The sequence below is a fragment of the Argiope bruennichi genome, chromosome X2 (assembly GCF_947563725.1).
Source record: "Argiope bruennichi chromosome X2, qqArgBrue1.1, whole genome shotgun sequence".
NCBI classification, from domain to species: domain Eukaryota; kingdom Metazoa; phylum Arthropoda; class Arachnida; order Araneae; family Araneidae; genus Argiope; species Argiope bruennichi.
In genome coordinates this window covers 22,190,588-22,215,868 of record NC_079163.1, presented here as the reverse complement: position 1 = coordinate 22,215,868, position 25,281 = coordinate 22,190,588, and the positions used below count along the sequence as shown (strand labels likewise).

Here is a 25,281-nt window from a genome sequence, read left to right as displayed (position 1 = left end):
TTAAAATGCTGAGTTTATTTCTCTGCTTTTTACAAATATTCTGTAAAAAAGTATTTGTTTGTGCTTGAGTTTAGCTTTTCCATTTGATTTTTAATACATCATACAAACGAAAGTTTTATTTTTAAGCACCTTTATTAAACTTGATTTGTTTTATGTTTGTAAAGATCGAATTCCGTAATCGATTTTTCAGTTCCTTCCTGGTGGGTTAGAATTTTGAAATTGTGTACATTTTATATTCTTAATGACAATACAGTATTATATTTTCAGAAGCTAATTATCAGTTAATTGTTTAATCTAATTAAATACTGATACCATTGGAGTGGTGCCACCTGATTGTGAATTTGGAAAAACACGATTTAAGATTCCATAATAATTTCCATAATAATGAACTATAAATTAAAGAATGAAAGGCGGAAAATAATTAAAATAAAGAATTACTTTTTAGCACATTAATGGAAATGTATTTTTAAAAACTATTTAGTGAATTTATTCAATATATTACGTTAGATTTTCTTTCTAAAGATAGATAGATAGATTTTCTTTCACATGAATTGGAGAAACAAGCTCACTATTGTTGGCCAGTCATCTGAAGTGCTCAATGTCTAGTTTTACGATGTTTTAAATCAGATATACGTTTAGCTGCATTTTCTGTCAATTGAAATAAATCTCAGTTTTCTCCGTTAATACTATTTATTTAAAGAGCTTGCCGCCTTTACTGATTAATAATTGCAATGCATTTCGTTGGAACTTTGGCATTCTTTATGTTGCTGTGAATTCCACTATAATAGAGGAAATTCGGAAACGTTTATTTTAATAGCTGTTCTTGCTTAGATATTGGAAGATGATTATAATAAGAAATTAAATCTTTCTGGCTATATAATGTAACATTCTTTTCATAAATTTTGAAATAATAGTGAATTTCTTTTTGTATTACTTTTTATTCTGAAACCAGTTCAACTCATTTTTGGAACATCATATAGAAGAAATCATCCAATCTCAAAACTTTAAAAAACTCAGAAGTGAATCTTTAAAAAGAAGGAAAACTTCCTTACTTTGATTTTTTTTTAAATAAGATATAACTTAATAACTGTTACACTTATGCATACATTTGTGTAAGATATAACTAATCTGTACTTTTTCATTATTTTGTTTATATCGTTTCAATAGCATATCGTCATTATTACACCAATTTTTTTTAGCCAAATTTACCAAAATCTTTTATTGACGCAAAATACTTATCAGTTAGTTAAGTCTGCTCTGAAATTGCTGTATGTTTTCACAAAATGCTATATGTCACCAGTGGTACTAGTTGTTACATTAGAATACTGTATGTCTTATTGTGCGTGATTTCTGACATACGATTCACTGCTATTGCGTCGATATAAGCTTAGTGGGGAGATGGGAGCTTCGTGGGGTTGGTATGAATAAAATTTAAGCCAGTACCTCTCTTCAGAGCTTCCAATCTACACCTACGTGAACCGTCAAAGGTTTATAGTTACTGGTATTTTGTGCAAGGCAAACTCGAAGTCTGTTACCTCCTCAATAAGTCAAATAGAAAGAGACTTTCAGTAATTTGAAAGAAAAAAAGAGAAAAATGTCCCATCGACAGTAAGAGGGAGTGAAGCGTCGAATCCACAGATTTAATTGATGATGAAACAAAAGAAATTCTTTATTCATGGATGGACACTACAAAGATTACGCAAAAAAGGATTTCACATCAGGGAATTTCAGTAACAATAAAAGTAATATCTTTAGAAAGCATGGCATGAAATTTTGCACATTCTAAACAACATGAAAGTCATTTATTTAAAGAGTTTCATTTTGCTTTTAGAAACAAGTTAACATTCTATCTCTATTAAACATTGTTACTTTTCAAAAGGGGGATATTTGAGATTATTTTTACTATAGAATTGCTATTTATTCATTATTATAGAAAGAATATTCATAATTATATAAATTGGAATTAGTAAATATGTTAAAAACTTTAAAAAAATCGCAAAAAGCAATAAAAATTTAATGAAATGAAATGTAAAAAAAATTAAGTTTCAAAAGTATTTTTTAAAAAAAGACTCAGCATTATGATCGTGATAAAATAACTATTTAGTGTTTTAAATATATGAATGGGTTCTACATTTAAAGAAATAAAGTGGTTAACAAATAAGACCTTTTTTTAGAAAAAAATTATTTTGGACATATGCTGGGAAAACGGAGTTGGACTGAAAAAAAATATCAAAAATAATCATATCATTCAAAAATAGCCAGTTAATGAAAATTCAATACATGCGATGTTTCTTATTCTTGTATATTTGATCTATTGAAAATTTGTTAAAACAACTAGTTTTGGCTCTCTGTAACAGTAGAATGTCTTTATGATTTACTGTATTTTTCAATGATGATATATTAGATCAATTTTTTTGTTAAAAAGTGCTTAGTAAGCAAGTACATGATAAAATTATTTAAAAAAAAAGAAATAGAAGAAGAGCCTGTTGATTTTTACTGAGTTCTATGACTGACACTACGCTTGAAAAGCTTCACGGTATGGAGTGCTAAGTTTTTCAGTGTCTCTCAATAAATGCTCCTTTCTATCTTTCTTCATTTGGGTCAATCTGCTTTACAAATGCAAGCAATTCCTCTGCATTTTTTAGCAATTCGTTTAACGTTTTGTAAGTTAAAGGCACTTCATCCTTTTCAACACAACCGTTTTCACTGTTACTTATCATACAAAATCATTTAAATCTTCTTTCTTTATTTCCTGATTAATTTTTTGACGTTCCCTCCTTCCATACCCGAAAACTTCTTCGACACCTACTGATTTTGCTGTTTGTACGATTTCTTTAGTTTCATTTCCAATGGAAGGACACCTATTAAATTTGAAAATAATTTCTGCCGACATTCTGCCCCGTACCGCATATAAATTAAATTCCAGTTTTGGACAAATTAAATCAAAACAATAAGATGCTTCTTATATGCAAAATTGAGTTCCGCCCAGCTATACTCGTCTGGGGTTTATTGTGCTTTTATGCATTTTGAACAGCAATCGTTTTTAAAAGCAAACCTTTCCCACTTCAGATATTACTTCTCACAATGCGCTTACTTCCTACATAACCTAATAAAATGCACAGATACCTGAGAAATTACTTCTCACATAACCTGTACCTGCTTATAAAGTCATATGATTTTATCACATTAGACTTTCTTTACAAAGAGTTCAGAAATCCTTACTGTGATATTGAAGGCAAAGAGCTCAGTGTTAGTTACCAATATTCCACCATATCTTTATATTTTAATATAATTAAAGTGACTCAATTTATACACAGTGGAACACTTTTTCTACTTTGAAGTAGAAAGTATAGTTGATTTTTATTGTGAAACCTTTTGTATTTTTTTCCTTAAGAAATCTGATATCCAGTCGGCAATATTAAGCATATCTAACTACATATGCATGACTAATGTAAATAAATAGAACTTAATACACTTTAAGAAAAGGGCTTTTGTAACTAAAGAAATAATGTTTGAGAAAATTTATTTTTTATTAAAATAAATCTCGAATTATTCATAATTTTAGCTTTTTTATTTAAAAGTACATTTGATTAAGAATAGAATTATAGTGCTGTATACTTCTATGGTAAAAATGGCAGTAAAAATTTATCATCGAAGAAATTGTTTAAATATAATGATATATCACAAGGCAAGAAAGAGTTAAATCACCAAAATTTGCTACATTCCATTACCTGCCTTCAAATAATTTAAAATAAAAGTTTATTCATTTTAGAATAAAAACTTCAAAAAATCGAGATTTAACTAATTCATTGAAAATGTATTATGTGGTATTAAAAAAATGGTGATAGTGAAACCACAACATTAAAACACAATGTCTCAATTCATGACTTTAAAGTATCTCATTTTGTGGTTAACGTCAAATATCAACAGACTTCGGTAGACAGGAAAAACGTGTCTGCTATTTCACTTATGTTAATGAATCTTTACAAGTAACTATCTAAAGAGGTAATACAGATGCAGAACCGTGCAAAGTTTGCAGCATTCAGTTGCAGTGAATTACTCACTAGACATCTTATGTTTCTGATGTAATTTCCGCTTTTTAGACTGGAAAAAGGAACTTAAAATTCTCGCACAACTACATCTCAGTGTATTCTGCCAGAAAAGTCAACATTTTCATTCTATCACGTAAGTCTTTTAAATCTAAAGTGTCAATTCTTTCTAACTAGAATTTTCGTTAATGTTTTAATTAATTATTTTATTTAATGCTCTAATTTATTTCTGTATATTTTTTACGGTGAAGACTTGGTATTTCTGCTCTGATTTTACTTATCGAAATTGGAAAAAAGGAATTTATTCTAGAAATTCCTATACTGCTACAGCTCAGTGTATTATGGCGCTAAGGTAATTTTTTTTAATATTTAAAAAGTTAGTAATTCCAAATTTGAAGAAAAATTTTATTTTTCAGTTGACCATTCTACATAGTATCTTTATTTTCTTCAGTGGAACTTGCGCGACAGTATTAGTCTGCACGCTTTAGCTCCAACTTTGCTTTTAAAATTGGAAAAAAGAAACATTCTGAAAATTCTCGAACTACTACGTCTCAGAATATTCTGCTACGAAAATCTTTCTTTTTTTACAGCTAAAAAGTTAGCTTTTTCCAACGAGAACATTTATTTATCCTTTTATTAATCATTTTACTGGATGCTTGTGTTTATATCAGTGGAGTTGGCATGATGAAATTAGGCCGTAAAAATGTCAAACATTCCCAGTACTGAAAAACGGGGGGAAACACACAAAAAAAGAGCACCAAAAAACAGTGAGCCAACCATAATAAACCCAGGAGGGTAACCGTAATAAATATTTAACGAGCCAGGTAGAAATTAAGCTCTGCTTCGAGTAAAAAAGTGATTTAAATGCTGGCTGGAAAGAGAATGGGGAGACCTTGTCAATCATTCGACGACAGGCGACTGGCTGGCTGCTTAGTTCGCAACAGAGTTGTGAGAGGTGCGCACGGAGTTCGCAATGCCTCAGCAGGATGATGAGTGGAGTGCGGGGATGCATTTGCCGAGAAGGGGGGTCAGTTCCGGGGACCATTCGGGAAATCAAGATTCGGGAACGCACGATAGGAGAATGGTGGAATGGCCAGTGGATAATTCCAATTCCCAATCTATATGGAGGATTCTCAGTCATCTAGTGTAAGTTACTTTTTTCTTTCCAAAATCATAAGAGATATTCCCTATTCAGTGGAGTTTTGTTGTGAATTGCTTTTAGGTACAGTCGAGTAAACACTGTAATTGCTATTTCGAATCTGTCATTTGCTTTGTGTAAGTTCTTTCGTTTGTTTATAAAATCCTTCTATTCAGTGGAGTTTTTTCCCCCATTGACTGAGTTGGATGAATGTTGATTACATTAATGTTTTTTTTATAAAAATAGTAATCGATATTTATGATTTGTGAGTTACTTAATGCATTTGGTATGCCTTTTTTTTTCTTTACTTTCAAAATTCGACGATAAAGTAAAGTTTTTTTCGCAAAGCATTATTCAATGGGTTTTTTCCCCTTCTTTCTTCGTTTCCCCCCCCCAGAAACTATATCGATGAAATCTAATGGATTTACAAATTGATGCTTTCAGTTATAAAAAGAAATTTAAAAGTTAACAATAGGATTAAAATGAATGTTTTGAAACGATGAACAATCAATCTAATATTGATTGGTTTCGAAAGTTGGTAATGAAGGTGAGAATCAACATTCCCTGTCTCTTAATTTTAATGCGCTTTATAACGCTGCTATCTTAATGTTCTTTTGAGTTAATTTTGGAATTCAACCTTTACATACCCTCAACAATATGTTTTGCTGCCTTACATTCCTTCTCCTCTTTTTATTGTTTTCTTGGAATTCCGTAAAGCACATGATTCAACGTAATTTTTATATGCGTTAAACTCTGGAAGTTTTGATTAAGAAGTATTTTCTTAGAAAAGTGAGAAAATAATCTTTTTTGGAATATAGGAGTGCGTAAAATTCAACGGTAAAGTATTTTTTTTTACAAATGTTTGGTATATTCCCTTGTCATTCGGTTTATTTTATTAGTATTGTTTTAAAACCATTGCTACCGAGTGCAAAATTTGATAAACTTTTTTTTATATTGTATTTGATCTGTTTGAAACTTGAATTGATTTCTGTTTTATATTAGTACAAAAGCGTGAAAAATAATCTGTGAATTACAGATTACAGATAAAAAGCTCATAGACTGGACTTCACAATTATTATTAGTCATTTATATGCCCAAAATATATTCTAAATTCCTCTAAATGGTAACGGAAAATGATTAAAATTAATTTAATCGGACGATTACACTTAATATTGAAATAATTAATGCTTCAATATGATAAATGAATTCATCTAATTAATCATAAATGGCACAATACAGTTCAATTGATTGAAAAAAATCTAAAAACGTTTTCATCTAGAATATAAATATATCACAATGTCATAATTGATTAAACAGATATTAAAATAGAAGAACAAAATACATAAAAAAATTTTTTGAACTCATTGCTTTTCATGGCGATATATTTATTTACACATTAGAGTATCAAAATTTGAAACAAAGCTCATAAAAATTTGAAGTTAGATTCAGTAAAATTATTTATGTTGATTATTTGAGTCTCTTGAAATTGATATTTATTATTAGAAGTTCAATTGTGATATTGTATCATGAGATACATGAATCCACATTCCGATATGATAATTTGAGATTTTTCAAAGATAAATTAATGTGATAAAAAATAGGGAATATGCAGGAAGTATATTGGTCGTAACATAATATGTTAAATGTATTTTAAAACAATTTTTAGTAGTAACTGTTTTGATGAGATATTAATATATTACTACAAATTAAAGAAATATTGTTTTTGTTCCTGTATGACACTTTATGGAAGCGTCTTTTATAAATAGAAGCATTTGTCAAATTCGAAAATTAAGATTTTTTTTAAAGAAATGCTATGGAATTAATGTAAAATGAAATGCTTCCTTTAATTTTATGAAGCAAGAAAATAGATTTAAAAAAATCGATCAACTATGTAACTTAAACAATTCCAAATGTATATGCTTAAAAGCGGATATACATCAAATAAAGAGCACTCGATGATTTTATTAAATCAAATTATATTTAAAGAATGGTATAGAAGAAATTAAAGATTTAAAAGATTGCAAAATTAAAATATCTATGGGCATACTATAAAGATTTACAAGTCAAAAAAAAAAAAAACTAAAAATATTAAATCAGTATCAATTACGAAATCATCATTAATCAATTATTTTCATCATTAAAATCATAAATCAATTACTGAAACAGTTATTGATCTGGTATGCCAAATTTGAAGAATATTCTCTCGATTCAAATAATGATTCTTAATCACATAAACTTTAAGAACTTCATCTCCCTTTCCTGCCTTCTAAATGTTGTTACAAAATAATTACATTGAAAAGTAGTTTAAGAAATTGAATAAATTACCGATATAACGTGTTACAAGTAATCATTTTGGTAGTTTGTGTAATTTGAGTCTTGCTAGTCAAACAAGCTTAAAGCTAATATTCCTTAAATATCTGGTAATCTAACGCGGTTATATTCACAATTATTTTTGAGTAATACAATTCCATTTGTTCTTAGTAATAAAAACATTTCATTGAATAATACCCTTTCCCACAAGGTCGTTTCCATTTTAAGAAACAATTTCATCAATTGCATCATGCTTTGGAAATTGGATCATTCATGAAATCTATTATTCTCATGGTTGCTGAAGCCTTGAGAATTCCAGGTAATGCAAAGCTTGAGCAAGAAAAGAGAGCATCTGTCGTATTAACATGAGTTACGGCATTCAGGTGAAATTCCATCTTATTTGAAGAGCAGAAGAGACGAAAAATTCATTTTAATAGACATGGATAATTTTGAACTCAAAAATGTCCGAAGTGAAGCGGATCAAAAAGAGAAAATTAATTTCTGAGAAAGGAAATAATTGCCTTTACGTTTGCATTTTTTTTTTACAAAAAGTAATTCCTTTATATGCATTTGGGAATCATAAATAATATAAAAAATTTATAATAAAAGAATTTCAAAGAAAAGAAAACAAAAACAAAAAAGATTATGGATAGAATTTTTTTTTAATTTCGTGACAATACTTTTATAAAATGAATGAAGTAATTCATAAAATCTTCAGAAGTGCAATTTGTAAGAATGGTAATTAAATTTCAAAGAATAGAATGTTTCTTAATTGAGTGGCTTTAGAATGGTTTTTATCAAAGAAGTATAATGGCAGAAATCGTAAAATGTTCTTTAAAATAACTCATTATTTGAGTAAAAAAAATTAAAGTATTTCTCTTTTCGGTACTATTTTTTTTTTACTTTTTTTTAAGTGCTTTATTAAATAAAATACTGGAATTTTCTTTTTTAAATTTATGTTAACTTTTCTCTCTTTTTTTTTGCAACAAAAGAACTACATTTTCCATTTTATTTAGTTAAAGAAAAGTTAAAGATAAAAAGAAGAAAAATTTTAAAGAAAAAAGTTTCGATTTAATGAAATATGAAAAGTTTTAATTGTAAAATGTTTTACCATTACGAATAAAATCTATTTCCATTTTCCTGGAAGGATAAAAAAAAGGTTTTTAAATCCGAATAGAAAAGTAGTTAACAAAAAAGTTTAACTTGAAAAATAAAAAAAATTATTTTCAAAAATAAATGAGGTTGAACATTAACTAGTTTTTATCAGAAACGCATTGGAAAAATCGTTATATTGCACATATTGTTTGATTAATTGCTTATATTTATCTGATAATGAATACGTAAAATGTCTTTCACTTAGTAATGAATTAATTTATTTGTCATTGTATTTTAAAAGTTTATTGGCGATTTCTTTTTACTGCTTAAAAATTTCAAGAATTCCTACAATTCTATTCTTTAAAATTCTTTTAATATTTTTGAGATAAAAGATTGCAAATACATGAATTTTATCTAGTGTTTTTAATTTTATTATGATTTTTTACTACGTATGTTGATTTTAAAAAGTATATTAAATGTAGATATGTTTCTAAGAAGAGTTTGTAATTTGTTTATTGCTCTAAAACATGGAAATGCTGCAGAGGTTCAACAAAATTGTTGTGAGAACTGTATTGAATATTTTGCTGGCCCTGATTAGTTCTTTGTATTTATTTAATCATTCGTCATTTATTTATATAAACTCATTTTTTTATAAAATAATCTGTTTTATAAAAAGAATTTGAAGATGGCAACATTACCTCAATGCGCAGTATTTGCTGCTTTAGTTCGATCATTATGTTTTTCTTTCACATTAGGTATTTTTAGGTTTAAAAGGATTTTATATATATATATATATATATATATATATATATATATATTCTGTATGTATTCTGAATGTTTTTTATTAATAATTGCTCTAAAATATTGCCTTTACAACTTTTATTCTATCTCTCTGTTAAAAACAATTAATCCAAAAAGTATGAGTTATCAAAATGTTTAAAACCCAAAACTACCCAACTGTGTAAATATTTTCTTTAAAAAATATTTTTTAAAAAATGAATAAATCTAAACATAAGTCTTAGAATGTATAAGACATTCTTTCTTATGTATATTTAATATTCTTTCTTTTTATTTAAGAATCCTTTTTTTTCTGTTTGGTAGGATGTTGATTTTATTGTTTTATTTGTATAGACGCCTCTGCTGATAAATGAGCCTCGTAACCATTACCGTATTGTTACACAAACTCATATATATCCTGAAAAAAACATATATTTTCACAGTTGCTAGAGATGGTTTTGTAGCAAGGGAATTTCACGCTGCTCAGATTTTTATTTTCGTCATTTGAATTGCTGGCAGAAAGACTACATATTGAGTTTATTTTTCAATCCAGCCACTACGAGATACGAAGCTACTTGAGCGAAACGTGCGTGCTGTTCTCTTTGATGACTGCACATGCCACAATTACATAAGAATGAAAAACCGAGTGGAAAATCATTTTTTAAAAGAATTCTGATACGTCATATAGTAATAACTTTCTTAAAAGCGCAACTATCGATATTCTTACTGATTTACAGATTAACTGTTTTCTTAACTAATGTTGTGAGTAGTATAAGTAAAACTATAAAATATCACTGAGTTCAAGCCCATTTAAAATCCCTATATAATCCTTTAAACTAAACTTTTTTTAAATGTATATATACAGAGATAGATGGAAAATTCATCTGAAAAGCAAATTATTAAAGAATTCTATCATATAAAAGAACATAAAATTTCCCCTTAAGCATATCTAAAGATATTTTTTTTCTGTGCGAAAAGATTGCAATAAAACCGACGTATATGCCTGCATACAGAAAATGATGAAGGTCATTTCAGACAGACAGTCGCTCCTTGCTAACGGGAAATCGTTTGTAGTGAAATTAAACTCTGATTCATTCAAAAGCCATGTGTTAGACATTTCATTCAAACAATTTAAAAAAAAATAACCGCTTCATATTAGAGGTTTTTTAACCTGATTAAAAAAGCATCGTTTCAAGAATGAAAGTATTTTTTTTTTAATTCTCTCCTATTGAAAGAACGGAAGTTTTTCAGATCTTCGTAGTAAATTGATTTTTAAAAAAAATCTTTTTTTTTTCGTGGGGGGTGGGGGAGAGGGAATAAGAATCTACAAAATAAACACTTCCCAATCAATTTTATTCAAATATTATCGATTGAAATAATTTTTGTTTCTCACATATTGGTTCGTCCATTGGTTAAGAATAAGAAAGCCCAATCTTCTGCTGAAGAACTAAATGATACTTCATTCATGAATATCTTCTTTATTGTGATCCCATTTATTCATATGTTTAAGTGAATGTATTTTTGGTGTAACTGGGATCCTTATTTGAATAAGAAATAACAGATTAAAAAATATGCCTTTTCACGAAAACTATCTTTATATGAGTTTTGATTTATTCACACATTTTGTTTCGATTGTATGATTTTTTATTAATGATTAAATTTCTGAAAATTCCTGAATTATTTAATGCAGATAATAAAAATAGCTTAAATTTAAATAATTCTAAATCCATGTTTTTATTTTATCATCCAAACATTTTAGGAAATGTGATAATATAAAGCTAATATGATTCTTCATAATTAATTTTAATGCAAAAACTATTATTTGCACTGTACTATTTATTTGTAGCCATGTTGTTTTCCAGAGAAAACGAAGGATTACGAAATTATGAAGCAGAAAGTCGCTCAAAATCTTGTAAATATTTTCTTGAACATAAACTTAATCAATGTGCTAAGGATTAGAAAAATCAAATACTCAAATAATGAATTTTAAATTCAGTTTCTGATGAACTATTTTAAAATGTCTGTTCTTTTATCTTTTAATGTAAAATAAAATTACCTTTAATTTTCAATATCCTTTTTACATTTTAAACATTACACTTCGAAATTTATCAGTTTATTGAGTAATTTTGCCATCTGAATTAAATATTCAATATTTTTTTTTTCCAGAAGGTACTGAGTTTTCTTATAAAAATGGCACAAATGTTATTGAAGTAAAAATACCATATTTGTTTGCAAACAAGAATGGTTTGAAAATCCAACCTCTGCCGGTGCTACCATTTTCGTATAAAGAAATGCTAAATATAAATTTCAATATATATCTTATGGATTATGCAAAAACATAATAATAATAATAATTTTGGTAAGATGAAATTCCTCAAATTTTTTCAAATTTCTATCAAATAGATTTCTTTTAAAATTTCTAAATATTAATGATAATCACAAAATTCTTTCATAAATATTTGGCTCAAACGGACGGAATATTGTAACAGGCATTTTAATAAATATGTTATCAATCTTATCTGAAGTTTGTTCGAAATTCATTATGAATACATGCAATTAATAAGTGGAATAATTTATATTTTTTGCTGTAATTTGTTTATGCATGGCCTTTGTTCTCAAGCATGTTAAAAATTTAAACGAATAAAATGCGAGAAAAATCTACAGTTGATTAAACAATGATCTTAAATTGTTGTAAGATGCCAACATGATGCATTACTTTTCCGAAATTTTATTGGAATATATTTAAAGCTGATTTATATATTTTGAAAATCCGTGAAAGTATGAATAAAAATGTATTCGAAATTTAATTTCCTTTTTGCAATTCGAAACACATGCGCGTCCTAGAAGAAACCTTGAACAACTTTATCAACGTTTTTTGCAAGATATAGCCACAGCTGTTAAATATTATATCAGGTGCTAACACCAAACACAAAAGAGTGGGAATAAGATATTCCGTTTTCTTTTGCATTTAATGTTACGTAACGTCACAGTATTTACGTAACATTGTCTGCTTGTTACTGTGTATTAAGTCTCTTTTGATTAAGTATAAGTTAAGTAGTAAGTACTCTGTATTAAGTCATCTTTTGATTAAGTATCAAAATTTCATACAAAATCTTCGGCAAGTTGACAAGAGAGAATCGTTCCAATTGAACCTAGTGATTTTAGCGCTAGATCCTCTGTATGATTGATTATTTCTATGTTTTATATATTACTATAATAATTTCAAATATTAAAAGAAACTAAAAATATGTCGAAATGAGGTAAAAGATGTGGCACAAAATAAGATTTTGTAGCAGGAATTTAACTGTTCATTTAAGTGTTCGTATATTATTTGATTATATTTAATAAGAAACAATTTAAGAGCAAAAACTTAACTACAGTAAATTCCATTTATACCTCATCAAACAAGCTATTTAAAAAGTAACCATCGAGGGCTTCATATCTCTTTTTGTACAAACTCTAAACTAAACTCATCGGCAAAAACGTGGTCATTGTTAGCATTAGAATGTGTATCCAGGGCCATACCGGGAGGGGTGAGACTGATTCCTGACAATGACGCAGAAAAGAGAGCAAGCGAAGAAATGACAATTCATAAAGTAGTTAAGGTTTAGATTGGCATGATCTACTCTGCAAATAAACAAGAAATTTTTTCTGTGACTGATTAAAAATTGTGATTAATCAAAATTATTTTAGAAAAATGCTTAAATTAGGCATTTATTTAGTGCAGGGATATGCTAAATGTGTGGAGTAGAGTTAGGCAAGTCAATTGAAATGGTTACTGAAAAGCACACTGATGAGACTTTAACAAACTGGAAAACAGGCATTTTGATTGGCACTTTCTAGAGGCAGAAGAAAACCCTTTGCCATTTGGTGAGCCGTCATCTGAAAACGTTTGTTTTCTTTAGAAGCAATTATGTTCAGAAAAAGTGAAATCAATCTTTTATGAGTTTCATTTGTTCGCTCCCTACTCCGGTTAAATTTAAAATAAATTTCTAAGTTATATATTTCTTGTATCTATAAGATATAAAGATTATAAGAAACTGCAATATTTGTCCTCCTGGAAAACTGGAATCTCAATTACCCTTGATAATCTTCATCAAGGCGTAGTTGGAAATAGACTTTTAAAGAAACAAAAACATACATATATATATATATACATCTGGAATAATTAATTATATGATAGGAAATAGTTTTAAATTTAGTAAAGCAATAGCGTTCCGTCTTGACATTAATGCTTGCTTTTTATGCCAAATCAGCAAATGATATTAAAAAAATTCTTCCATGTAATCAACATATATCTTACTTTTGGCGCATGAAAATTTGTTGTTAATAATAATTTGAAGCCGTTTGATGTCAAATATGGAAGAAAACAACTACAAATGGCGATTAATATGAAAACATGAAAAATTCTGAAGAATGAAGATGATGATTTAGACCATTTTCTGCAAGAAATGGAGGCTGCAAAGATAGAAAAAGCAACTTATATCGAATCATCTATGGCAGATTTTTCCACATACATATTTTGATTGATAATGTTGAAAGCGACAGAATGAAGAATTATTATTGGTAAATATGCAGGACTGGTGATCTGGATGATGATAAATTGTATATGATAGGTTTAAGGAGCAGCAATTTCGCCAAATCAAAATTTGTTTTAGAAGCAATTATCCACTGAGCGATATCCACGAGTTCAGATGAAGTTATATTTCATATAGAAGTAGATAGTAGAAAAAAAAGCATTTGTCTATTCAAATAGACCAAATGTCAATGAAAATTGAGTTAAATAGTGAATTGATAAGTCCACTTGAAGTGGAAGCTCTACTTTCTACAACTAAATTGAAATGCCAGACTTTTACTAATTTTAATGGGTATTCATAAGTCTGAAATATTTCCATCTAGCATGTTATATATTCACTCTTTTCTGTTTGTAAAAATGCTCATCTTTCAGCAATTGAATAAATGTACAATATTTATCATCATTTCAAATATTTTCTCATTAGATTAATTTATTATGATGACCAGGAACCGAAACACCTATTCCCATTAATTCCATAGCCATTGGGGTAACTGAAATCGCTCCTGAAAACACCTAGTGAATTAATAAATTATTTTATAAGATAATTGCTTATGAACCCTGCATAACATGCCTGTATACTCACAAAAATATAAACTTCTTCTTAATCTTATGCTATAATTTTTAATAAAAAATAAAACCTCTGCAAACTTCGTCCTGAATTACCTTAGACACTCTTACAGCAATTTTCATCGATAAAGGTAATTGATTTTCAAGAATGTATCACTTTTATTGTATCTACTCACAAAAGTATAAAATTAGCTAATCTGTGTAAAAAAAATAAATTACAGGATGATATTATAAAACTTATAACTTCACTTATAAAAGCGTAGAGCCACTTACATTTCAGCAAAAATAATGTAGGAGATTTATAACCTTTGAATATGAAGACTTCGTTTAATCTCATGTTATCATATAATAAATAAATGAATGAAGTGAGTATGAGTTTTGACATATTAAATAGTTGAAGGACATATTAATAGTTTTTCTAAGGGAGGGGATTATAAAGGAGATAAAATATAATAAAAATGTTGCACGTGGGGGGGGGGAGGGGGGAGCACAGCTTTGACAGTTCTGCGAGATGAACAGTAGTCTGAAGAGCCAGATTTTACATTTCATAAAAACATACAATACATTGCATAGAAATCAAATCAATATTTTTCTCATCATATTTAAAGCATAATAAATCTTTAATGCACAGATTTAGTTTGTATATTACTTTATTTAATGGAATAAAGAGTATGGAATTTAACTGCTCTATTATTATAGCCGATGATCTGCAGAGCCTGGTTTGTACCAAAGAGCCTTTCTATTTGCAACCCAAATCATATGAATCCAAAACATTTTGTGAATAAGATTTATTTCTTCAATCTACATAAACTTGAAAATTCTTCTCAAATGTAAACGTTTTTAAATGAAAAACAAAAACAAAAACATTTCTTATATTTTCTGGATTACTTGTTTCAAAGTCACTTGCAATTTTAAAGCCTGTTCTTTCCAATAAATTAGCTCACCTGTTTACTGTGAAAGTGCTGATTGCACTGTGATTACTCAAGTTTCATTGCATTAACGTTTCACTCCTAATGTGAAAACGCATCATTATAGCTTGTAATATAAACTTTGATTCAAGGATTTATTTTGATTTCACTTTAATAGGTTTTATGATTCAGTCATAGAAAATGCTCTTTTTAGAAACACATTGCGATTAGTAATTTAGAGCGCTGATAAAATAAATTGGTCTACAAAAATAACAGTTTATAGTAGAATATTAATGCGTTTAATTTTAAGTCTCTTTGTCCGTCCTTTTTAATTTTACTAAACAAACAAGACAATGCGATTATTTCAAATCGGGATATAATATAAATATTTTTGTTTCTTATAATTTGTAAAATCAGATGGGCATCCTTATTAGTGTAGTGTGAAGATTCTTGTTAAAAAAATTTTATTGTTTAAAAAAAGACAAACATTTTAAAAACCTAATAAAATAGATATTAAATGCAGTAAAAGCTTTATTTTTAGTTAGAAATCATTTATTGAAATTTTCTGCTGCATGAATTTCAATTATATATAAAAATATATATTTTTAGCTAATTAAAAATGATAATGTAGAAAGAAAATTTAAGTAATTCATATTTATAAAATATATTGAGTCCACAATTGAAGCAGTTTATTGAACCTGATGTCCTCCATTGTTTTCCAATATTTAGTGAAATATTGCTTTTATTTAATTAGATTAAAATAAATGAAAAATCCTAAAATACTGCATCTCCGTTTTGAATTTGTTTTCAACTGACTAAACTTGAATTAGAATTCTATGAACTTAAAAAAATAAAACTTCAAATAGATTTTAAAATATTTTCAATTCTACTATAGTAATTATAGTCAAATAGCAACATTACTGTAACTTTTTATTAGGTTTCTATACTTCTGCATTATATTAAAAGGCATAATCCGTTGGTATGAAAATGATCTTGTAACAGGAAATATGGTTGAACTGTGGAATAAAAGAATAAAAATGAAGAGTTCTTAAACAAAAACATCGTATCAAACGAATTGGGCAAGAGAAAATATTTATAGTTTGTAACATAGTATTTATTAGCCATCAAAGCATTAATTTCGCTAACTACTTTAGGAAAAATTTCATGTTTTCTGATCAAGAAATTTCTGCAAGGCATTTTACTGGAGAAATTTAAAATTTTGCCTCGTTTTAATTACATTTTTCTGTCTGTTACGGTATTAAAAAAAGTAGAAATTCCAAGAATATTCTGGAATTTTATCTGCAATGACATAAGAGATTGATTTAAAAGTATATCCATTGGAAAGCTACCGGTGTTTTTATTACTAAGTGGGTTTAAAGCTATTTTCTGCTCCATCAGAGGTTATAAAATCTTGGTCAGAAAGAAATATAAAGATGCCCAACCATGAATTGCACTGTGTTGGAGTGCAACCATCTCAAATAAATTGAGATAACATGTCTAAATATCAATGCATTCTGAAATCTCGATAAATATTGTATTTATGTCCCTTTATCATCTTCAGTCTAATCCCTAACTTCATCCTTCAACAAAAGAAGTTATAACTTCACAATTAATATTATAGCTTTATATATATTTATTGATACGTGCAAGATGAACAGAAAATAAATCTTCATTCTCTTATAAGGTATTCATTTATAAATGTTAAGGAGCATTCGTTTCATTGTGCAAAAATATAAAAAACACTTAAGGGACTTCCTTCTAAATAAAAAGTGATTGCATGCTGCTCGACCAAATCAACCCTTTCGAGTGATTAGAGTCAAGTTCAGAACGAGTAAAGCATGCAAATGTATATCCGACTACCAAAGCGTATATTTTGCTTTGGAAAATAAGAATTTTTTTTTAATCTCTCGTAAGTGCATTTGTCCTTTTTGTTTGAATTTCAAAATTGTTCCATTTCCGTCTGCTTTTGAATTTTACAAGGATTTTAACTTTTGGTGATGATCCTTTTTTTCCAATGATATTTTTCGCTATATACGTATATCCTATGAATAACTATTTTATTAAATTATCACTTGTTGCTATCCATAGCACAATTTAAAATTTTGTGGATGCTTAAAAATAATTTAATTAAAATGCCATATTTAGTATTTTTCTGAAAAAGTGAAAAATAATCTAAAATACAGTGAAGGTTTTATTTTTTTAGACTTAAATAACAAACATTTATTTATTAGGGGGTTTTGGTGAATATTTAGTGAAAATACCATATCGAAATACGTAATGGATGCATCATAGCATCATTTATATATTTTTCTATCCGTCCTTTCTTAAAGTAAGAGATCTTAGTATATTTTCTCTCTACAAGTTTTTTATTATATGTACGTATTATTAATCTGTTTTTACAAGCAAATGAAAAATTTCTCACTTTTTAGCAGAGTTAATACATTGAAAAGATATAAAGGCTGTCCTAGAAATAGTGCAAGATTTGAATTTGTCACCATTTGTGCACAAGAGTGTTGGTAACCTTATTAAAAAACATTTTGACAGCTGATTTTTTAGGATTAGTAAAAATGGAACGTTACGCGATAGAACAACATGTTTTAATTGTTGAACATTATATAAAAAATAATGAAAGTCTAGCAGCCACAGTTCGAAAATTTGAGAATTGGCCCCTTAGATCATGTGTTTTAACACCATTGGTTTTCGTTTTATGGGGTTATTTAAAGAAATGTCTATGTCAACAAACCCACAAGAATGCGTGCATTGAAGGAGGAAATCCAAAGCTGCATCAACGAAATTCAACCACATTTATGCTAAGTGGTCATGGAAAATTTCGACAAAAGAGTGCGTATGTACCAGCAAAACATTGGAGGCTATTTGCCTTATGTGCGACTCCATACATATCCTGATCCTGTGTACCTTACGATTCAATACAAATATAACATTTTAAAGAAAAAAAAACTGTGTTTTTATTTAATTCAAATCTTGCGTTAACACATAATACAACAACCTTGAAACGTTCCATTTTTACTAACCCTAAACTATCAGCTTTCAAATGATTTTTTAATACAGTTTTCAACACTTTACTACACGAATAGTGGCAAATTCAAATCTTGTGTTAATTTTGGTACACCCTTTAGAATGGAAACTTGAAAATAATCTATAGCATCTTTAACAGATGTTAATTACATCTGAAAACATTTAGATGTTCCTTGAAAGCATTTACATAACCGATTCGAAATAATAGACATCTTAGGAATTGGAAACAGCAATTATTTCCCACTTCCATGCCATCTATAATTATTTTGGTTTTTCTCCTTAATCCGCAAGCTCAAAAGATGCCCTGGAAGTGGAATAATAGCATTTTTATTTTTACGAACAGAAAGAAAAAATATTGTTATTCTGAATTTATATCTAATGGCAAAAGAGGTAATAATTAAGGCTCTCTCATTTTATAATATTAATATGAAATAGGAATTAGTTGGGAATAATTCCTCTTAATTCTTTTTGCAATCGAACTGATTCTAAACTTTATTAATTTCAATGCATACATGAGTGATATAAATTGAAATATATGTATATGTTTTACGAACAGAAAGAAAAAAATATTGTTATTCTGAATTTATATCTAATGGCAAAAGAGGTAATAATTAAGGCTCTCTCATTTTATAATATTAATATGAAATAGGAATTAGTTGGGAATAATTCCTCTTAATTCTTTTTGCAATCGAACTGATTCTAAGCTTTATTCATTTCAATGCATACATGAGTGATATAAATTGAAATATATGTATACTAAAACGTATTTGGAATAATGGCGTAAGAAATGATTTTCAAAAGAAGTTAACAATAATAATTTTATCAGGTGTATTCCCAATTTTTTCCTACGGAAATATTTCTTTCTTTTTATTGCCACCATTTTTACTCAATTTTTTTTTATTGTTGGCATTTCTAAAGGCGATGTCTCTCGCAAATAACAAAACGGTATGAAAACTCTTCCTAAAGTTGGATGCAAGGGAACATGCCTTCGTAAATCGAGCAAATGACGTCAATGGAAACGAGTACGGGATTCTCATTCTTAAACCACTCTGGATATGAATCTTCGTTGTCACATCTCAACATTCAAATTTGTCAGTAGAGACACGCGACTCGAATGTGAACGACACAGTCTGGTATTTCTCTCCTCACCAACCACAGAGTTGGGCCCGTTAGCAGCGATGCGAGCAGTGTGGGTGCACACGTATGCATGTATTCGTCATGCCTATAAATTTGCATTTAGATGAACATTCGGAATAATGCATGAAGCATAAGTTAGCTGCATAAGAAGCGATATCGCATCAATGACTACACAAAAAGTATTATGGTCTTCCTTAAAAGTATGTAATTTTCTTTTATCAAGACATGAGTTTTATGACAGGATTATTTATCTTCAGAGGTTTATATGTCATAAATGATCCTCATTGTATTCCATTAAAAAACAAGGATATTTTGCTTTGTCTAATAAAAATCAAACAACTGATCTGAAAGGTTTCCGCAAAAGAAGTGAATTAATTATTTTAAAGAAAGTGCCTCAAGACCATTAAGATGACATAAGGGGTTCCGGCTATAAAGTAAAAGCTATTATGCTATTAAAGCGGTGCCTTTCGGATAAACTTGAATAAGGAATCTAACTAAATAAATTAACTAATCTGCTAATAATTATCCCGAGTTAGATATATTCACCAGAAAACTAAAGAAAATTTTCTTGAATGTGAGCTTTAATTGGCGAGGTTTTGTTTCACATCAATTATTTAACCGAAGTTTAATGAACTGCATCTGTCAGCAAAATATGTATTATTTAAGAAAATATGTATTATAGTTCAGCAACGGATTGTAAAACCCTCCGCGCTTTTGCGCATGCGTTAGGATGGGTTTAATTAGTCAAAATAGGGGTGAAAGGAAAGATGAAAGGAGGAGATGTTTACATTTAACAATGAAGACTCGCGGTTTTCTAAGACGTAAACATTGCAGATAATTATACCGGAAACGCGCTTTTCGTTCCGCGTCTCACCCCTTAATGAGATGGGATCGTCGAAAAGTAGTCATCTCAGAATCCGCTGACGAACTATATCGGTCTATTTTAGGGATAGTAGGAGCTGATGGTATTTGAAAATTTACCGAAGAACTATTTTTGATCTCAATTTTGCTATAAAAAGATTATTTTCATAGTGAACGAAGTTATATAAACAACATTTGTTATCAGGAATTATTGATTCAATATTTTCTCATATAGCAACAACTTGCAAATGCAGTTTAAAAAGCAAAAATATGTAAAGATCAAACAAAACTACAAATATAATCTTCACTTTTCAATGAAAATGTAAAGAAATTTGATAACGAACGCATCACCCGTTGTCCTATCGCTGCCCTCACACAACGTCCTAATATTCTTTAAAAACTTCACCATCTAGTAGAAAATCACAAATTGGCTTTAATGGCCCATAAATTACATCACGGAGAAAAAAAAAGCAAGAATTCATTAGTTTTGGTTTAATTAATGAATTATCGCTTTTTAATTCGCTATCGCTATCGCTAAATTAATTATCGCTAATTAATTTAATTAATTTGGTTAATTAATTAATTTAATTAATTTGTCCCGTTTATTCAATAAAATTCTTGAGAAAACTTTTTTTAAAATTACATTATTTTAATTGGGATCACTAATTTAAAAAATAGATGTATTTGTTACTCAGAATCTAGACTTTTAGTAAGTTAAGATAGTTGATACATTTTTTCGCTTCAAATTATGTGTTCAAACTGCAATTTCAGGCTGAGCATTCACTCATTCAAAAGCATTGACTACTAAATACCGTTTCTTAATTCTCCAAAAGAATTCTCGAACAGGAAATGCATCAAAACTGAGCATTTTCTTTTTCAAGAAGGAAATCACGTTTTACTGGTAACAAGTTTACTATTATGTGTTCGCGTAAGATAAATAACACTATTCTCGAAATCTATTCTAATAATTTGCATTCTCTTATTCATGCAGTTATTCACAGTTAAAAGCATTGTCATGAGGATTAAAATTTTCTTTTTTCATGCGAATTTCATTTTTTTTTTTTTGTATTTAAATAAACGCTAATAAATACCAGAAATGCAATATAATAATATTCACAACAAGAATGGAATTTATCTAAAAAAATGCGAGTATTATCTCAGACATGTTTTCGACAATTAATAAGTTCAAAAATAATACTTTCAAAATAATTCATTTCTTTATTAATTGATAAATGCTAAATGAATATTAAAAAATGCTGGAAAGCTACTGTAATAACTATGAAACAATAAATAACAAACAAATTAACATGCGTTTATTTTTTATTTATTGATTGATTGATTATCATATCTTTATACGAGATTAAAATCGTAGAAAGGCCGAATGTTCTTCTTGTCATGTCGTTTCACCAAAGCCTAAAAACGCCCTTTTCAAACTCAAACAGTACCGAAGAATTTTTCTTCCTTTAATAACAGCGAAAAAAAAAATGTTTTAAAATATTTCCATTTTTTAAAAAATAATATCCGTTTATTATGTGTTTCCTTTGAAAGCACGCCAACTTGACTTTCCCTTGATTTTGATTCCTTTTTCAAAGCACATGATCTATTTATTAAAATAGATTAGATCAGAAATGAATATAAATAATTTTTTTAATAGAGCGTTCAATTTCCAGTATGAAGTTCTTTTAGCTTTTGCTAAACGCTGCACCACATAAGTTTTGCTTTTTAAATGCACATTCTTTTCACTTATTATATAATTTTAGTCAGAAAAATAATGAATAAGATCTCAAGTTTTTGTTTGTTTACAGTTCTGTAAATAAATAAAATAATGCATGAAGAATAAATGCTGTAATAATAATATATGAAAAATAAATGCTGCCAAAATAATACATTCAAATCAACTATTTCCCCATCTCAAACCTTAGTTTAAACAGTTTTGTTATTAATAAAAACGGAATGTATTGAACATCATTTTTAATCTGAGGGAAATGGGAAGAAAAACAAAGTCAGATATTGTATTATTTGTTAAAATTCAATAAAAGTTTAACGTCTTATATTTTTAAGGCGACCAAAAATATGCATTTTTAAGTATAAAATTTAGGATGAAATGTTAAGATATTAATCAGCTATTCGCAGCTATTTTTAATAGCCGATTGTAGATGTCTTCATTCCGGTGCAATATTACGAGTAGGACATATTCGAAAATTTTTAAATAACTCCTATCTTTTTTATTGATTATTTAATTTTGGAACTCTAAATTAATTCTCTGACAATAATCAAAGTTTTCAAGTCGTTTTAGAAAAAAATGTTCAGCAAACTTCTGTTTGATGAGGTAGTTTGCAGGACTTTGATTTGGATGTGAGAACATAACACGGATTGCGTTGAGTGAAATATTTTTTCACAGTTAATGATTAAATATTTTAAGGCAATTTTGTAGTAATTGAATGTAGATTCTCTATCGTTGATCTTTTAGGAATGTAGATCTTTTTTAGTGTTGATTTGCTATCATTGATCTACTATCAAGTTTGTTTTGAGTTAAAAGCTCTGCAGCTACTAAGCTGTACCTTATGGAAAATTATTTAAGACAATATTAAATGACGGATTAAAAGAATGAAAATTGTTGAAAAATATGCTCAGATGAAATCATTCTTATTAAAAATTACTTAAGAGCTTTTCGTCTGTAGGTCCAATATGAAGCTTTTTCTTTTGCAACTCTATTGAGGTTGGTATAGTTCACCAAAAAAGTATCCGAAAACTGCACGTTACTCTAAAACTAATTATCATGCAATAAAACTGTGAATGCTTTTCGGTTTAGAAATGTGCCTCTGTATTTATAAAATATTTTTCATGCAAGGTGTTGTCTACATATTTAGGCTTCCACTAACTCATTTTTTTAAAAATATCAACTACCAATTTCGAAAACATTTAAATTTCTCAGATTATAAAAAGTATAACATTTTGTAATTTTGTCTAAATGTTTGATGAGTTAAGAACAATTGAAAAATGACATTCCTAAAGTTAAATGAAAGTTCCAGTTTTTTTTCAATATGTTTAAAGATATAACGAATTGTTGAAAAAATTCTTAATTTACATTAAAATACTTAAGATGACAAAAGCTGTGTTTTTTTAATAATTTCAGAATTTAATAATATTAATAATATATTTTATCCTTTCTATTAATTTTTAAATTTTTATATTAAAGCTTTTTAAAGAAGCACACAGAATTTTTATGCCAATCGAAGGGGAAAAAAACATAAAACATCGCTGTTCCAAATTTTATCCATTTTTGTCGAATAGTTTTTAAGCAATAAACAAAAGCTTTCAAAAGAGAATGATTTTCGCTTTTGTGAATGGCATCTCAATTTTGCAAAAGTACTTGCGGAAAAATATAAAATAAGTCGCTAAAATTGAACAGAAAACAATAAAGGTCTTTCAGCTTTATTTTAGTTTCAGATTTTTTTTCTTTTTAAAATGAGTATAAAAATGAGGGAAGAAAATTTAATATTTGCAATAGATTCTACACCACTTGCATTTCAAGTAAAATGACATTTGAATCATTAAAAAAACAAACGAGAACCGATTAAAATTATGAAAACGCATTGTGAAGTATTTAATTAATAAAAAAATTTAGACTCTAAGTAAAATTTTGTAGAAAATGCGAATTTGTAATCGGTTAAAAGTATGAATGAATGAAACATCATTGAATAAAATACAACGTCAAATTCTTGTATATGGATAATACAATGCCACTAAACCTTGACAAAATGCTTTTTTTATTAAGTGAAAAGAAAGCTTAAAAACACTTCAGTAAATTAATTGCTTTTATTTAATGATATATCTGGTAAAAAGAGATAAGCATAAAAATTATTAAGAATTTATTAAAATATCGTTTGGTAAAAACTTGAGCATGCAAATAAACAGCATTATGCTCTTTTAATTTCAATTATTAAGTGTTGTTTCCGAAAATAAACATCTGTCTTTTATTTTTCGATTGCTCCAATATTTTTTTTAGTATAAACATGTTTGGGGATATTCTATAGCGAAAGGGAAAAAAAAGTATAAACTTGTTTAATATTAATTTTTAAATTTATCCATAAGTTTTATATACCTTTTAGACAGTGTTTACCTTACTTATTTTTTTTTTAGTTAAATATGCAAATAAAGGCATACATTTAAAATTCTTCTTTAGTCATATTTTATCGTCCCTGATAGTAAATTAAGAAAAAACCATTAACTTTTCTTAGAATAAAGTCACTGTATTAACGATTGAAATAAAATTTTAAATAAAAGAGCATATTATTATTATTATTATTATTATTTTTTTTTTTTTTTTTTTGCTATCTTTGTTCAATTTTTTGTTATGTATTTCGGTTATTTTGAACCAATATGTCTAAAATTTTGTATCTGGGTATTTCTCATTATACAGAATTTTTTAAAAGAAGAAGGGGGGGGGGGAGAAAAAAGAAGAAAAATGTGAAAATGATGCAAATATAATTATTAAGATGACCCCTTATGCGAATACAGTTTTCATAATTTTAAACAGGATATATTTCCATTGTGAATTACATTTTTTTTCTCTATTTAACTTTTATAGATTACGAGCCATAAGAAATGTTCAAATACTTTTTGGACAGACTGTGCAATTTTACTCATGCTCAAAAAACATTTCAAGGCTTTAGCTTTTTAGTCATTTGGAAAACCTGAGCAGTAAAAGTATATATATTCAAAATTGACATTCTTTTTCCGCTGAGTCTTTGTCTTAATGTAATTCGGTTTCTCTTTGAACTTCCAGAAGAATAATTTAGAAAGGAAGTAAAGTTTTATGTCACG

At 27.9% G+C, this 25,281-nt stretch overlaps 1 protein-coding gene across 5 annotated transcripts in view; it reads left to right on the top strand.

Moving 5' to 3' along the window:
* The window catches only part of LOC129960764 (proton channel OtopLc-like), a 151,990-nt gene that overhangs the window by 106,248 nt on the left and 20,461 nt on the right, over window positions 1–25,281 (top strand). For 2 of the 5 annotated variants that reach the window (XM_056074382.1, XM_056074381.1), the window contains exon 1: window positions 4,969–5,195. The exons of 2 other annotated variants lie outside the window; for them this stretch is intronic. In XM_056074382.1, the coding sequence (XP_055930357.1) occupies window positions 5,023–5,195 (173 nt within the window). In that variant the 5' untranslated portion in view covers window positions 4,969–5,022. Of the gene's footprint in view, window positions 1–4,033; window positions 4,186–4,968; window positions 5,196–25,281 lie in introns of those variants that run through there. One more of the 5 variants, XM_056074386.1, reaches the window with a different exon arrangement.